Genomic DNA, 18,179 nt, shown 5'->3' on the forward strand with positions numbered 1-18,179 from the left:
TGAACTATCTATTTAACCAAATCACACACATTTAGGCTGCGATGTGATCTCCTTTTGATAACTAATGTAATATGTTTTCAATTCCATTCACTGAGCCTCCCCTGAAACTGCTTGGAGCCCCCCGCCTCCCACTTTGAAAACCCCTGGGTTAAGTAAGGTCTTTGCACACACAGTCTGTTTTTGTCATCTGAAAACATATGCCGGCTCAAAAAAGTTATTGACTGATAAGAAAAACGCAGAAAATCGAACCTGTTCCGAAAACTTTAATGACGGACGAAGGTTTCGGAGTCAACAAACATGAGTGACACAACATGTGGTCGTATTTATTTTAAAACATGGGACAATTTCAGACGAAAAATACGGACTTGGTGTGCAAAAGCCTTTAGACTACTGTAATAATGCTTTCTCAGGCCTTACCAAAAAAGCACTTAGCTCATTCAGAATGCTGCTGCCAGAGTTCTATCAAAAACTAAGAAGGCTGAACATATTTCTCCACTTCTGAAGTTTCTGCATTGGCTGCCAGTGTGTCATGGAATTGACTTCAAAATACTTTTACTTTTTTATCAAAATACTGTTACGTGTCTACAAATAAGTTATCATTTATTTATCCCCACGGGGAGTTTGGCAGAGGCTTTGAACCAAATTTCTACAATCACAGCTGCAATTTTGCAGTGATCCGACTGCAGCAGTGAGGTTTGAACTGAGGTCAGATAGCCCACAGAAAGTATTCTGTGACTTAGATTGGTCCAAAGTAGATTTAGGAAAAAGAGGGAATTTAATAAGTACCAGAAGGATGAATCGGCAAAAGCACACTGCCAGAATTCACTCACAATAATGCATAATCTAAGATATAATTATGCTGCATGTTTGCTCACAAAGTGAAAATATTACTGTATGTTAATAATAATTTTGAAATGTGACCTTTTTACCTTTTTATCTTTTTACCTTGAAACCTTGAAACACAGCTCTTTTATTTTTATCCATTTTATGTAAAGCACTTTGAATCGCCTCTGTGTATGTGCTATATACAAATAAACGTGCCTTGCCTCGCCTCGCCATGACTTAGCTGTCCACAATCCAGTGGGACAGCCTGGACTCCCAAAAAGGCTGGAGCTGATGCAGACGAAGCTGATCAGTCTCCTATATGGCCTGAGTGCCCCTGATCAGTCTCCTATATGACCTGAGTGCCCCTGATCAGTCTCCTATATGGCCTGAGTGCCCCTGATCAGTCTCCTATATGGCCTGAGTGCCCCTGATCAGTCTCCTATATGGCCTGAGTGCCCCTGATCAGTCTCCTATATGGCCTGAGTGCCCCTGATCAGTCTCCTATATGGCCTGAGTGCCCCTGATCAGTCTCCTATATGACCGGAGTGCCCCTGATCAGTCTCCTATATGGCCTGAGTGCCCCTGATCAGTCTCCTATATGACCTGAGTGCCCCTGATCAGTCTCCTATATGGCCTGAGTGCCCCTGATCAGTCTCCTATATGGCCTGAGTGCCCCTGATCAGTCTCCTATATGACCTGAGTGCCCCTGATCAGTCTCCTATATGGCCTGAGTGCCCCTGATCAGTCTCCTATATGGCCTGAGTGCCCCTGATCAGTCTCCTATATGACCTGAGCGCCCCTGATCAGTCTCCTATATGGCCTGAGTGCCCCTGATCAGTCTCCTATATGACCTGAGCGCCCCTGATCAGTCTCCTATATGGCCTGAGTGCCCCTGATCAGTCTCCTATATGGCCTGAGTGCCCCTGATCAGTCTCCTATATGGCCTGAGTGCCCCTGATCAGTCTCCTATATGGCCTGAGTGCCCCTGATCAGTCTCCTATATGGCCTGAGTGCCCTGGACCCACCAACTACCAAAGATACCGTCTGTGTGTGAACGCCCACAATACGTCGCTTCCGTTTAGGGCCGTGGGGGAAAACGGGTAATTGCTTCACTTCTATTTTCCTTTATTTTATTATTATTTCTAGCAATCTCACGCACTTCGCACACTTGATTTCTAGGGTGACTCTGGATAAACTACCTTTTCCCTCTTCCACCACTTACAGTATATAGCCTCAGCCAGGAAGGATCACTGATGACATCACAATAGCTCAAGTGACATCACTGATGAAATCACAATTGCTTAAGTGACATCACTTCCATCACAAATCGTGACTGACACCACCACAGACAGAGCCCAGACTAATTGCTCGAGTGACATCACTGATGACATTACAATTGCTCAAGTGACATCATTGATGACATCACTGGGACATCACTTCCATTACAAATCATGACTGACACCGCCCGGACAGAAAGACAGAGCCCACTCAGCCAATTTTAACTAGAGAAGAAGATAGTGGAGACTGAAGATGATGGGCGCAACATCTTGCTGGATTTATGACATCACTGATGATGTCACTGTTGATGTCACAATTTGCGTCACAAATCACTGATGATGGTGGAACATAATGGAGGATAGGTCTTAACTCAGTAAGAGTAGCCATCAACTAGTGATAATTTTCCAGCTGTCTCGTTGAACCCTTGGATCCCACGGTATCAACAGCTGCTCGTGCCAGCTGCCGCGGAACAACGCCTTGGACTGCGCCAAAATGCCCAATATCAAGATATTCAGCGGTAGCTCGCATCCGGACCTGTCTCAGAAGATAGCAGACCGCCTTGGACTCGAGCTGGGAAACGTTGTTACGAAGAAATTTAGCAACCAAGAAACATGTGTGGAGATAGGGGAGAGCGTACGTGGGGAGGACGTCTACATCGTGCAGAGTGGCTCCGGGGACATCAATGATAATTTGATGGAGATGCTGATAATGATCAACGCCTGTAAGAACGCCTCTGCCTCCAGGGTCACGGCTGTCATCCCCTGTTTCCCCTACGCCCGGCAAGACAAGAAGGACAAGAGCCGTGCCCCCATCTCTGCCAAGCTGGTGGCCAACATGCTGTCAGTGTCTGGTGCCGACCACATCATCACAATGGACCTGCATGCCTCACAGATACAGGGATTCTTTGACATCCCCGTTGATAACCTGTATGCAGAGCCTGCTGTGCTCAAATGGATCAAAGAAAACATCCCTGAGTGGAAGAACTGCACCATCGTCTCACCTGACGCAGGAGGAACCAAGAGGGTCACCTCTATAGCAGACAGGCTCAACGTGGACTTTGCTCTCATCCACAAGGAGAGGAAAAAGGCCAACGAGGTGGACCACATGGTTCTGGTCGGAGATGTGACGGATCGGGTCGCCATTCTCGTCGACGACATGGCGGACACCTGCGGCACAATCTGCCATGCTGCTGATAAACTCGTTTCTGCTGGTGCCACCAAGGTCTATGTCATTCTGACTCACGGCATCTTCTCTGGCCCGGCCATCTCGCGTATAAACAACGCCTGCTTTGAAGCCGTGGTGGTCACCAACACCATCCCGCAGGAGGAGAAGATGAAGCATTGCCCCAAGATTCAGGTTAATGACATCAGCATGATCCTGGCCGAGTCCATCCGTAGAACTCACAATGCCGAGTCTGTGTCCTACCTGTTCAGCCACGTCCCCTTGTAACACTGTCCCCCATCAGCCGTGTGCTTCTTCTAATAAGCCGGGAGCGGACATCCGGCTGCCACCGAAACAGTCGCTCCAATGGGAGAGCAGAGTAGAGCAGGGGAGGGTTTATCCCTGTTGCCTGTTTCCACGGCGCTAGACTCCTCGGACGGAAGGGAGAGGAGGCTGGCCAGCGAGACTAAGTTTGTCCTGACCATTGCACATCTCCATCTCCAGGAGTCATTTTGAGCTCCTGCTACACTTGAAAGAGCTGATCAATATCCCTGGCAGGTTCCTGTGGTCAAGAAAAGCACCTGGCCAAGGTAAGCTGTTACAATGAATGAGCGTGCAAACAGTTTGATGTCCAGAGTTTAGTTTCGATTTGTCTGTTGAATTCTCTGCATTAGAGATGCGCCTCGATGAAGTGAATGTGATAAGAGCGCTCGTTTTACAATGCCACTGAGACTGAGCTCCACGCAACCAAGAGTGCCTCAGCAGTCTGAACTGACATGACTTCCCCGTGTCGCCATTTTTCTTCTCCGTTGGGTGGGTGGCATCCCGGTAGCTCAGCGAGCTAAAGTGCATGACCTCATAATGGCCTATAGGTTCAGACAGTACTCACAACCTCTCCACTCCCATACAGTCTAATAAGCAGAAACACAATTAAAATCTCATAACTATCTCTTTTTAGATCATTGGATTTACACAGCTGAAAACAGCGTGGTGGGTTTTTACTGGATGAGGAGCTTTGACTTGTCTTGATTTATCGAGATCTAGAGGAAGTGTGGGGTGTTCCAGCTCTTGCGGTGCACCGGTTGAGTGGAGTTGCCAAGTATCCAGGGTTTGTTTGCCCTACGAGGTTCCAGATTGAAGATATTTCTCTAGAGAAGCTGTTGGGCTTTTAGCTTGGGGTCTCTGCAGGCTGGAGCTGTTCACCTGCTATTTTTCTTATTTTTCTTTATTTTGTTTTGTATGTCTGGAAGAAGAATTTGTCATATGTGCATATTCCACTCATTTAGTAGATAGAATGCACCAAGTACAGTTTCTGATTGCAGAATGTCTTCTTAATAATAATAATTGTGAAAAAATAAATATGCTTGAAATATTAAACAAACAAAAACAAAAAACAAAAATCACTGGTGATGTCACTGTGTAGCGTGCGGAAACGATGTGCCATGATGGTGCAACATGTTGTGGGATTTATGACATCAGTGATGATGTCACAATTTGCGTCACAAATCACTGATGATGTCACGATTTGCTAACACCGCCCGCCGCCCACGTTTTCTGAGCGGAACGCAAGGTTAGAGCGGAATTGTTTCTGGCGTTTCCAGGAACAACGTGGTGTGTTTACGCCCGTAGCCTGATGACATGGTACGATGTGTTTGGCCCCAGACTACTTCCAGCACAGATTGATCACACACGCACGGCACCCTGACACACGCACGGCACCCTGACACACACGCACGGCACCCTGACACACACGCACGGCACCCTGACACACACGCAACACACGCACGGCACCCTGACACACACGCAACACACGCACGGCACCCTGACACACACGCAACACACGCACAGCACCCTGACACACACGCAACACACGCACGGCACCCTGACACACACGCAACACACGCACGGCACCCTGACACACACGCAACACACGCACGGCACCCTGACACACACGCAACACACGCACGGCACCCTGACACACACGCAACACACGCACAGCACCCTGACACACACGCACGGCACCCTGACACACACGCACGGCACCCTGACACACACGCAACACACGCACAGCACCCTGACACACACGCAACACACGCACGGCACCCTGACACACACGCACGGCACCCTCACAGGTAACCATCAAACAATCAGGGCTTTCACGCCTCCACAGGTGATTTATAGACAACAGGTGTGGGGCGTGGCTGGGCAGGCCCGAGTGTCTTAAAGAAATATCCACGCATCCTGACACAGAAACATCTATTCCCATTCATACACTGAAATGGAGAGGAAAATGTTGAAGCTGATAGATAACAAGACAAGGAGGGATGTGGGAGGACTGTGAGCTCTACAGCTGCAAACGTTCTGTATGCCACACACACACACACACACACACACACACACATACACACACACACACACACACACACACACACACACACACACACACACACACACACACACACATGCTGCAGCTCCAACACACCTACATACAGATCTATATATTCAGAGTGATGGGCACAGATTGCTGTCTTTTGTGCTGCCATTTTGCACCGTGTGATTATGTCAATTTACAATTTGTGTCAGTCAGTTTCTGCTATAAAACAAAGTGTCTGCACTAACGTCACCAAGTCAACTTCCTTTAAAATGATTTTACTTTTGACACTTGTGACTTGCCCATGTCATATTTTCATATAGCTTCCCAAGAGTGTTTGCTGTTAGAAATTTGAGCAAGATAAAAAAAATGATCACTTCCCACAAAACCTAAATGTATCAAAGTCAATCTAAATTTGCATTATTATTGCCTTATTATTTTCATAAGACTGTAAATTGTAAATGTGGGTCAGCAGCATTAGCAGAGAGAGCAGCCCCTGGACAAGTTCAAACACGAGACAAACATAGTCTCTCCCTTGAGGCAATCCTATTTCATAGGGGGCAAATGTCGCTTCAGATTAGAATCAACAGCAGCCATTTGCTGCCCTCTACTGACAGGGGAGACTTTCACAATTTTATTTTGTGTGTGTGTGTGTGTGTGTGTGTGTGTGTGTGTGTGTGTGTGTGTGTGTGTGTGTGTGTGTGTGTGTGTGTGTGTGTGTGTGTGTGTGTGTGTGTGTGTGTGTGTGTGTGTGTGTGTGTGTGTGTGTGTGTGTGTGTGTGTGTGTGTGTGTGTGTGTGTGTGTGTGTGTGTGTGTGTGTGTGTGTGTGTGTGTGTGTGTGTGTGTGTGTGTGTGTGAGACAGAAATAGCATAGCATGCTTGCAATTCATCATGTTTCACTTTAATTGAGAATAATATGGTGCTGAGCAGTTCAATGAATTTTCAGGATGCAAATATCATCACAGCAAATGACATAGCCTGCACACATTACTGTGTAGTGGATGTGTGATAATAAGTTATGCAGATAGATGATATGATGCAGTTAATTGGATCATGACTTCACATCCCCAGTTCACCCTTGGGTGCTTATTTGACATAAAGAAAAGGGTGCAGGACAAATTAGGCTTAAAAAACAATTTTTAGAGAAAGGAAAGCACATAAAGGTAAAAGTAGGGGTTCTCAACCTTTTGTAACTTAAGGCCCACTTCTGATTGTTAAAATAGTTCTGAGGACCACCTTCAGATAAATAAAAGAGAGAGAAAGAAATCACTGAAATTATGCATTCTAATTTGAAGTTTTTGATTTATATAATTCTCGAGCACATTTAGATATAAAAATAAAGAAATAACTAGCTAATCAGGCTCTTTTATTTTATTTTTATTAATCTATTTGGCAATACTACTGCCTCCGTGGCCCACTACACGGTGCTCTGAGGCCCACCAGTGGGCCACGGCCCAGTGGTTGAGAATAGCTGAGTTAGAGGAGAAAGATAGCCTATCAAGGCGTGTAGCCAAAGGGCCTGTAGTGCTAGCCTGGGTAAACCCATCCCCCACGTGACCTGCTCTCAGACCTGTTCTCAGTCACTACGCTAGTGACTGAGAACTGAGAGAGCAGGTCACGTGGGGGCTGGGTTTACCTAGGCTACTGTAGTGCATCATAGTTGATGTTACAGCAGAGGAGCCACACACGCACAAAAATGTTTTCATCAAACTTGGATCACATACTATTCACAATATTGTAACCTTTTGTCTTATCAGACTGACATTACTATAAAAACAATATTGCTACAGTTTAAGTTGAATTATATTTAACGTTTTTTTTTATGACAAAAGAGTGAAATATGCCTTTTTGGCAGAACATCGCCTCAATACTGTCATGCAGAATATTGGCGTAGTAAACAATTATTGTAAAACCTATTAATTTGAATACAAATCTAGCAATTACACTTCAACCAACACTGAAATATCAAACAAGAACAAAATGAAATCATCTTTATCTTCACCAAGGCCTTAAACATGTATGCTGCATGGAACATGTCAAATTGATTGATACATTTTCTTCTGTTAAACACTTTTAACAAACCTTTTTAAGTTAAAAAGGTTTGTTAAAAGTCTATAGAGATAAGGTACAGCGAGACGAGAATATCTCATGTTGGCACAGCAAGTTGCTGGCGCCATTTATTTACTTATCTCTAACATATTACAGTATGATGTACAGAGAGTAGCCTAACAAAATGGAGGAGCTAACTACCGTAGCTGATAGCTGTTGTGGTCTGACCTTGGGAGGCAACAGACCACAAGTCATGTGACTCAGTCCCAAATTGGGGTAAGGCTGTTTTTTCTTCATTTCTGTAAAGTTCACTTTTGAGAGATATACAGTAATTATGTCTATACAGAGAATAACAGTATACATACACATACAGAACTGTATAAAGTGCTTTATTTCCCCCCAACTGTTCACGTTCAAATCACTTGGAGATACCTTCATGTTGTGTGAGAACCCTGAAATGCCTTAAGGTAGATTGAAGAGGAAGAACGTGAAACTGATTAATTAGCATGTACAAAAAAAAAAGTATTAAAAAGGCATTGATCAACAGAATGGATTGTGCTGCTGAATATATATATATATAATTTTTTCATCCATCTGTTCTTTTCCTTGTGTCTGCGTGCATAGTGATGAAAAAACTGATCTTTCTTCCATAAGGCAACCTTGACTTCTTTTCAGCTTTACTTGTGATATCACGGGAATAGCAGGCATGTGATGAAAAGCAGCAAAGCAGAATCTCCCATTAGAGATGAAGTGGAGCAGATTCCACAAAACACTCGAGTGCTTTTCTGAAATCCTTCAAACATATGATCAGTCACATTCCTCTATCATGAATCCATTCATTTGATATTAAATTGTATCATGAGCCAAGCATATACGGTTACACTCCATTCTTTACAATGAAGAAATGATCTGTATACTGTATATGTGCGTGTGTGTGTGTGTATATATATATCTATATATATATATATATATATATATGTGTGCGTGTGTATTTTGTACCTGTGCTGCGTCATGTGATACCCAGCTCTTCACTCTAATACCTCAGCATCACTCTCACTTGATCAATGTTTAACAAGCTCCTGGCTTTGGGTAACACGGGGACTTGCAGTGCACCTGTATCAGATTGCAACATCCACACAAAGATCATGAATTACCATTTAGATTTGTAGGGCTGCTTTGCTACCGAGCAGGAGATTCAAGAAAAGAAGGTTCAAGCTTAACTGTTACCCTTTGATCCTGCATGGTTTATGGACACAATGACGTTTACATTTTTACGTTGGAATACTGCACCGACACAATGCTATTGCATTGCAGCATACATATGTTTTGGGTGCACTTCTGTGAAATAATCCTAATAAATACTGGTACCCCAAGGAACAAAGAAATTAACTCCTAAAACCCAAATCCCAAGCTCAAGGTTGTCCGAAATATCCACGATAAGAGCAGATTCAGAGTCAGATCGACCATGCCGGCCAGGGGATGTGTTCGTGCAAGGCCAAGTCTTCTACAAACACACGTAGTACAGTCCATTATCAATCAATGCACAATTTTAATTCCAACTTTGCAAAAGAGGAAACTACTTTGACTGAAGTCAAATATTTTTGGAATAAACTTTGTGCACAAACAGCACTGTAAATACTAGACCCTTGCTTCATTAAAGGCATGACTGTTCTGAGACGAAGTATAAAAAAAGAGTAAAGTAATCTCGGTGTAAAGTATATCTGTAAATCTATGAAGTAAACTTTATAAACAAAGGCTCGCTCTCCAAGGCCAGACGTGACTTCATCTAGACTCTAGAGACATGGCTTCATTTATTCGATAAGGAGAGAAAACATTGTTTCTGCGTACTTAATAATAATAATAGTAAAAAAAATAAAAAAGTTTAGATTAACACTACAATCACTGGAGAGATCCAGTTGCTCTTTAAATCTATTTTTAGATTTAATAGTCTTAATTATTTACTTTACTGTATTTCTGACATGTACTGCCAAGAGCTAAATAAAGCCACCAAAAGGCAGGAGGATATAGTTTTCAAAGGCGTCATCATAGGCTCACATCATGTAGTACCAACAATTTTCCTTTCCCACAAAATGACACACTGAGGTTGAACAAGTCCTATGTTGGTACCAGATAAAGAATTTCACATTGCTACTGTCTTAATAAATTCAACATAATCTTTTCCATTTTTAATTAAAGGCTGCTCTCTACAACTCCACTACATTACAATACAGAATATTGTATTTTGTCTCTTAAACAGTCTTGACAGTACTGTAGGTAATAATATTTCCCTTAACAAGCTAGAACAATGACTACCAAACAAAAGCCATGAACACATTGCTTCAAATTTAGTCAACATTCAACGTGTCCGTAACGCTTCAAAAGAAAAGAAAAATAAATAAAGAAAAGGAAAAGGAAAAAAAGTGACATTTACAAATATGCATGGTCACTTTGTTCTATGAAATCTCCTTTTCCCAAAGCCCTTTTTGATTGGTCAAGATGTCAATATTGAAAAACATCACGATGAGTAAATACAAACCCCTTAATTCATTGGTCCATGCTCATTAAGCGATTTCTGGGTTTATTTGCATTGACTTGTGCAATTTTGCATCCCTAAATGAATTAATCTGAGGATGCAAAAGAGCCACAGAAATGACATGTGGCATCAAGTGAGAGAAAAAGTTATAGAAGTACATTTTGTGTCACTGCTTAAGTCACACAGCCATATACAGTACATATACTGTACATTAAAATTACAAACTAATCTGAGATGAGAACTTCTATTGTGAAACAGTTCATAGACTCTTCCGCTTTCCATCAGCAAATACCCCCCCGCCCTGGGCCCTTACCGTGCATTCACACCAAGGCAGGAAAAAAAACATACTTTATTGTTTCAACTCGAGCAAACGGGCGTTGAGGCGAATATCGCAGGGTGAAATCACATCTACTCGCGCGTTTGTATGTAATCTTATCACATGAATTTGTTGTTGTTTTTTTCACCCTGGTATGAATGCACAGTTACAGTATAAGTACAATATTCTCAGTCAAATTGCCTGCTTGAATCAGGAGTAAAAGAAAGAAAAAAACGATGATGAAACAGGCTACAGTATATACTGTACATGCATTGGACTAGCAGTATGTTAAAATTTGAAAACCTAAACATAAGAAAAAAATCTTCATCGTAAAAGTAAGTCTATATAACTTCAAACTCGTTCATTTACCAGCAGGTCCCAAACTGAAATGTAGACATATATCGGCTCATGCTGATGCGCTGTAATGATCTTGGAGGGGCCGGAGTATTTTGATCGTGTATTTGCCAACATGTGGTTGAATATGCACATCTGCACTATGCACAACGCGTCTAAGAATGGAAATACTGATCAGATACAGTTTGCCCCTTTAAGTCATAGTGAAGGAGGTGTGGTCATATTGCTTGGCCTGTGTGTGTCTTGGATCAGTACAATGCTACTTACACAGAAGTTTTTCTGCACACCGGCCAGACTATGGTGCAGACAGGAATTTTGCTGTGGCACAAATCAAGGACAAGAGGAGTCCAAATATGGAAACAGCCAGATAGAAATAAGAGTTCCTTTAACTCCGAGCTTGGACCCTGAGCAGAGCGGCGAGGGCTAAATATAAAACCCTGCGGTTCCTCACGTCTCGCCTCTGCAAGCGGCCGGCAGGTCCCCTAACATCTCATCAAACTGCTGCTGCTCTCCTTCTCTAAGCAGAGGAGGAAAACCTCAGGACAGAGGAGGCCTTATGGAGGAGGGAAGCTGAATAAATATACTTACAAGCAAAACCACCTCCGCGACTGTCTGCTTAAGTGCGTCAATGGGTGTAAAATAGCCTAACAATACTTGTGCTACCATGTCATTCTCTCCTCCTGACACTCGTCACACCGGACAATTCTCATTTCCACAGCAATTTCCGACATCACACCCCGTTTACAAAGCCTTTCTTTTGAAGCGTCGTCGTCGTCGTCGGAAAACGTGCGACTCAAACGAGCTGAGAGCACAAATGATCACAATAGTACACTTTCCTGTGGTGTATCGTGTCCGTTTCCTGGGGTTCGGTACCATGGCAGTATCCCCAAAAGGCTTCGTTTAAGAGCGCGGCTCAGCAGAGATGGGAGCCAGAGAGGCACGGATCCTTATGGGCCTGCAGCCAATCAGAGGCCTGATACTCTGTGTGCTCAACAGCAGTCCAATCAGAGGCCTGATACCCTGTGTGCTCAACAGCTGTCCAATCAGAGGCCTGATACTCTGTGCGCTCAGAGCAGTCCATAGGGACGGGGAAGGGGGTGGGGGTGGGGATGTGGAGGTGTCTTCTTGCGCCCCCTGTCAGTACTTATTAATTCCAAAGATCCTCACGCCGTGCAGCTGAGGCAGCTTGGGGATGAGCACAGTGAGCAGGGAGACCGTGTTGACCACAAAATGAACCCGGTCGTATTTGGTGTAGAAGCTGGTCAGGATGTACCTGGGTGTGAGATACGAGAAGATGGGGAAGAAAGGGGAAAGGTTAGAGGGGTGGGGGATGAGCAAACCATTTGAGCTATTTCAACTCCCGGATAAACTTTATTCTCTTTTTTCCCCCTCGAGGTTCTGTTTTAGAAAAAAACTCTGTATTAGAGGAAAAACTCCTCGTAGCAGTGCAAGTAAGCAAAGAATACTATCAGTGCTAACAAGCTGGAAGGACTCAAATCCATCCAAACTGTCCTCCAACTTTGGACTTCTTTTGCCTCGGATAACCACCGCTGTTATCGGTGGTTATCCGTGGCTCAGTGGTAGAGCTGTCGCCTCGCAGTCAGAAGGTCCTGAGTTCGATTCTCGCCTGGGACACTGTGGGCGCTGTGGTTGTGTTCCCCCCCATATCTTCAGTGCCTACTGCCCAGGTGGGGTATCTCGTCGTAAGGGCCTTCTGTCTGTGTGGAGTTTGCATGTTCTCCCCGTGCTCCCCCAGGGGGGTTCCTCCGTATACAGTATATAACCCCCCCCATTAAAAAACATGCAGAAGATCAGATCGTCATCGTCATCTGACCAGTGACGACAACATCCGAAGTTGGTCCCCGGGCGCCGTACGAGAAAGCGACCACTGCTCCTGGCCTGCCCCCCGGAGGAAAGGACAAAGCCAGGATGGGTTAAATGCAGAGGACAAATTTCACCGGCCACCGTCAGCATGTGTGTGTTGTGGCCCTCTGTGCATGTGTTGATTGTAATCGTGTGACAATAAAGACGGGCTTGTCCGTCTGAAATTGTGTGTTTTTTTTTTTTTATCGTTTGGGTCACTGCAGCGAGATGTTTCCTAACTCACAGACGCTATGGGAATGTGGCGAGACTGTTCCAGCGTGCCGTCCAGCAGGATGTTGCAACATCGGTAGTTGACTAAAAAAACAAAAACTTGCAAATATAATGCTGCAACTCAAAATGCCTTCAAGTCATCGTCACATCTTTTACTGGAGAACAACTCAGTAAACGGACCCAGTGAGAGAGAGAGAGTGAGCAAGCATCAGTCAGTCAGTCAGTCAGTCAGTGCTTGTAAATTGAGTTCCCCTCTCTGGCGGCACTGGATGTGTCTGAGATGTGAGATTGTGATGAATTACTACCAGAGCCAAATAGGGGAAGAGGGAAGTAACAATGCTGATTCAACATCAAAAGCGTTGTTAGATCACTAGGGGATTGTTGTGAGCTAAAAATAAAGGCCTGGTACATCCTGTTCCTGCGGTCATGTCTCTAAAAAAGACCTTAGCAGATGTGTAGCTTTCCCCAGCTGTAGTAGATTGACGACTTGAGCTGTTCCTGCAGCAGGCAGCCGCTGCTGGTTGCAAAATAAAAGCGCTAAGGGGCCTCGGAAACAAGTTGTGAGAAGAAAAAATGTACATCTGCAGAAATGCTCTCGCCACGATGTTCACGCTGAGGTGGCGTCTCGACCACACGGAACCACACTTTGCTTCCTAATAAGGACAGAAACGGGCACGAAGGCGGCGAGGGGGTGTTGCTGCTGAGAATCGTAAAGCCCCCCTGACGAGCTGTGATGTTGGCCAACCACTGGGACAGTTAGACCCCCGTCCCAGATGATCAGCTGTTCCCTCCCCACCTGCTATCCAGCTGAAGGCAGAGCATAAGCTTTAGAGCAGGGGTGCCTTAAACGTTTCGACACTTCAGATCTACTTATACATTTTTCTACAGCACAAGATCTACCTGTCCACCCCCCCACTCCACGCTGTGACAGTAAACCTGATCATTAGACTTGGTTTGTTATTATAATATGTTATATATAATTACAAAAAAAATCATAAACTCATATTCCATACTCAAGTGTGGGTAGACATGACGGTGAAATACTGTTTATATAAGCAATAACCAACCAATTAGCAATAAACATTATTTGTTCATGTATATTTAAAGTGTCCGTTTGCAATAAACATGCACGGACTGACTTGATTGAATGTGAGACACTGACACTACAAAGTTACACTCATTATCCAAAATGATTTGGGGTTCTACCGGTAAGCACCCTGAGGTCTACCAGTAGATCCGGATCTACTGGTTGGTGACCACTGCTTCTTAGAGGGCCCACTTACAGGACGATGGGCGTGATGGTGAGGAACTTGCGCGAGGCGGTGAACTGGACGCCGTAGTCCATCTGCTCCCAGTGCGTGAGGAGGCGCGCCTTGCCCTGATCTGGAGTCTCAAAGGGGGTCCCTTTCACTGTGTGGAGTAGGAGGTACATGCACTGCAACAGAACACAAAGACACTTAGATCATCACTGTGTGGAGTAGGAGGTACATGCACTGCAACAGAACACAAAGACACTTAGATCATCGGAGGTGGCACTGTTCTGCTCTGACATTCTGGTGTAAGATTGTAATGTGAATATTATAGCTGAACTTGCTTGGAAACGTTATTTGAGAGCATTAAAATAAGTTGAAGGCTTGGTCTTTGACACACTTCATGTCATTTTGACTACCTGACCACAGAACCGGGAGACAGGTGAAGAAAGTGAATGTTTTCTCATCAAGGTTCTCAGTGTTAAAAGTGCTCATTTGAATTGCGTCACCCTCCTCCTCCTCTATGGCCGCAGATACAGACAACAACTACTCTGTAAAAAAAAACATGCTTTGGGAGGAGTTTTGTGCCCTCAGCAAACACTTAAATAGCCTGACATGACAAACTGACATGTGTTGTTGTGATGTTCTTGTTTGTTTCTACCCTGTTTTGAGTGCTACTTGTTTTGAGTGTTAGATTGTGTACAGACTGTGTGGAAGCAAATTTCCTTTATAGAGGACAATAATCATGAATGAATCTGAATCTGTACCGTAGTACTTGTTGGTATACAGCCAAACCCTCTTTATACAGACGGAGGTACAAATATATATTCTTTATAACAGCATCAGCTCAGCTGTAATATTGTACTGCTCTCTGAAGCTGGGGGGCAGACAGCCAGCACTTGGTAATCAAAGGGTTTGTGATGCAAGAGTGAGCAACACCTCAGGTCTGATGAACATCCTGTAGCATTGGTTGAAACATTACCGCCACTAATCCATTAACGAAGGACATGACTGTAGAGCAGAGGAACAGTAAGCAGACATTTCCTTTTCCCTACACACTTCAGTGTAGCCGTCTCTACACAACCTCTGCCATGAGTTAACACCTCCAGCCCTGTACCGCCCCGCTTGGCTTTTTTTTTGGGAGGGGGGGGGGGGGTTTACCGTTATTTATACAGGGGGAGTCTCACTGAGAGCAATGCTCTCTTTTTCAGGAGTGCCCTGTTCACATTCACACACACACACACACACACACACACACACACACACACACACACACACACACACACACACACACACACACACACACACACACACACACACACACACACACACACACACACACACACACACCTGGAAGCTGACCAGTATACAACCACAGTCTGATCTGTTGGCCACTGATGATCAGCTCCACTGGAGCGGTCGGGGTTGAGGGCCTTGCTCAAGGGCACCTCAGTGGTGGTAATGAGGGAGGGCCAAGCGCTGCCTTTTCACTTTCCCCACCCAGATTTATCCTGCCGCTCCCGGGGATTGAACCGACGACCTTCCGGTCACAAGCTCGCTTCTCTAACCTTTAGGCTACCACTTTCATTGAACCACTGACTGGTTCAATCAAAGTGAAAGGAAGCAGGGCGGTTGTGGGGCCTGTGAGGCACTCTGCGCCACTGACCAGGTTGTGGATGAGGTTGGTGAGGGTCCAGACGACGGGTACGCTGGCGATGGGAATGCTGAGCAGGATGACGTGCAGGAGGCCGATGCCCAGGATGTAGGAGAGCCAGATGCCCCGGCTGTTCATCACCCGGGTGTTGGGGTTGACCTCGCTGTGCGCCGTGCCCACATTCATGATGCCGATGGCGCGACTTCAAAGGCCTACTGGGCCTACTGCAGGATGGAAAGAAACGGTCATGTTTGCGTTTGCGTTCTGTACTCTCTACTTACTCTCTACTGTAAGATCGATGAATAGAAACTCACCAGAATGAATGCATATGAACTTGAACTCTGCACAAAAGAGTATAATCTGTTCATCTTTAACCATTCATATTACAATACCATTGATTTATATTGATTTTGTAAAATACCACTTGGTCATAAACCTGATGAAAAATAAGAGCAATAGGCTACAGATACTATCTACAGTATATCCACATAATCTCATCACTTGCTGCAAGCTTATAATTGTTTATACCAATGTACTCCAAGGTGATGCACTTAATACTAAGCAATAAAGCACGATCACAAGAACATTAAATAAGAGTCAAACTAAAGCTATCAAAAGTGGGTTACGTTTCACAAGAGACGTTTGACATGTGGACACACAGCTGAGCAAGTCTGTGTGTATCTGCCAAGTCAACAGTCATTGATTGACGAGAGAAAACCATGTAGCAAGAAGCACTTGGCCATTCCAACGTGGTGTTTTTGTAAGTTGTCAAACATCAAAACAAGCTAAACGACAAGACCATTATTATCACATCAGAACCCGAGTGGATTACGCATTAGCATCCAAGTTGTAACTAGCTAATAGCAGAGTCTGTGTCATAAGCTATGGTCATAAATAAGTAAATAAACCATTAACGTTACTCACATGAGACAAAAATGGCTTCAACTGCGACCTGTATTGACACTAGTTCGTTATCACAGTTTTCCTCTTATCGATGCCTGCTGCAGTTATAACTGATACTGTATCACCGGGCGAGCTGGCGATGCGCCACTGTTGTCGACGACTAGTCCCCCAGTACCATGGTGTCGCTCCCAGCGAGACGATAACACGCCATTCGTCTGTTCATAGCTTCATAAGACAGACAATCAAGCAAGACATGTCCACTTTTCCTTCGTCTTCTTGCCAACAGCTGGTGACAACACAGCACAGTTCATGATAGAACGTCATCGTTTTCGGAGCCACACATTTCGGGTGGATTTTTACTCGTCGCGTTTCGTTGTGATTGGTTACTTTCCGTCACATGGCCGAAATTAACCAATCACACTTGAATGCGTTGAAAACGCGTTGATTACGCCCCCTTTTGACGTCACGGCGATGGGAGGGAGCAGAGGGAACTGATAATGATCAGAAACACACACACACACACACACACACACGTAATATATAGCCTATATATATATATATATATATATATATATATATATATATATATATATATAACTGATAATGATCAGAAAAAAACATTATTTATATATATAATATATATATAGACACATAATATATATATATATATATATAAATATTATGTGTCTATAATATATAAAAACATTATTTATATATATATATATATATATATATATATAATATATATATATATATTATGTGTCTATATATATATATTATATATATATTATATATATAAATGTTTTTTTCTGATCATTATCAGTTATATATATATATTATGTGTCTATATTATATAAAAACATTATTTATATAGATATATAATATATATATATATTATGTGTCTATATATATATATATTATATATAAATATATATTATATATATAAATAATGTTTTTTCTGATCATTATCAGTTATATATATATATATATATATATATATATATATATATATATATATATATATATTATAAAGGCAATATATAATTGTGTTTTTTTTATCTTATACAATATCATTACACAGAAAGGACAAAGGCTATTTGAGGTAATGTCATGGCTGCTCAGCCATCAGATTACCAGTAGAGTATCCAGACCAAATTGAAATTCACTTTCTTGCTGCAATTGTTGCTATGCTAGTAATTCCTGTTTCATCAAAACAGCCACTGGCTCTGATGCCACTTACTTTGGTTCTGTATCACTTGATATCTGTGTACAAAAGGGGGCCCTTGACTCTTATGTAGCCAAGGTGAGAGAGGAGGCCTCGCTAGAGGCAGTGAAAATGACTGACAGGGTCGATACTCCTGTCCCAAAATCAAAGGAGATCAACGGTGTC

The 18,179-nt window shown here is 43.6% G+C and overlaps 1 protein-coding gene and 1 pseudogene across 2 annotated transcripts; one reads left to right on the forward strand and one right to left on the reverse strand.

Annotated features, from left to right (window-relative positions):
* Window positions 1–2,595: 2,595 nt before the first annotated feature.
* On the forward strand, window positions 2,596–3,552 carry LOC310774551 (ribose-phosphate pyrophosphokinase 1 pseudogene; annotated as a pseudogene). The gene has a single exon. The product of its transcript is annotated as a ribose-phosphate pyrophosphokinase 1 pseudogene (transcript).
* Window positions 3,553–9,262: 5,710 nt separating this feature from the next.
* Window positions 9,263–17,050, reverse strand: ormdl3 (ORMDL sphingolipid biosynthesis regulator 3). Its single transcript, XM_083635241.1, has 4 exons — window positions 16,811–17,050; window positions 15,899–16,110; window positions 14,266–14,417; window positions 9,263–12,161 (listed from the first exon to the last, which is right to left on the reverse strand). Exons 2-4 carry the CDS (start codon window positions 16,070–16,072, stop codon window positions 12,026–12,028), a joined length of 462 nt encoding a protein of 153 aa, XP_083491367.1. The 5' UTR covers window positions 16,073–16,110; window positions 16,811–17,050; the 3' UTR covers window positions 9,263–12,025.
* Window positions 17,051–18,179: the final 1,129 nt, after the last annotated feature.

Source organism: Poromitra crassiceps, assembly GCF_964638095.1.
Source record: "Poromitra crassiceps genome assembly, chromosome: 4".
Lineage (NCBI taxonomy): Eukaryota > Metazoa > Chordata > Actinopteri > Beryciformes > Melamphaidae > Poromitra > Poromitra crassiceps.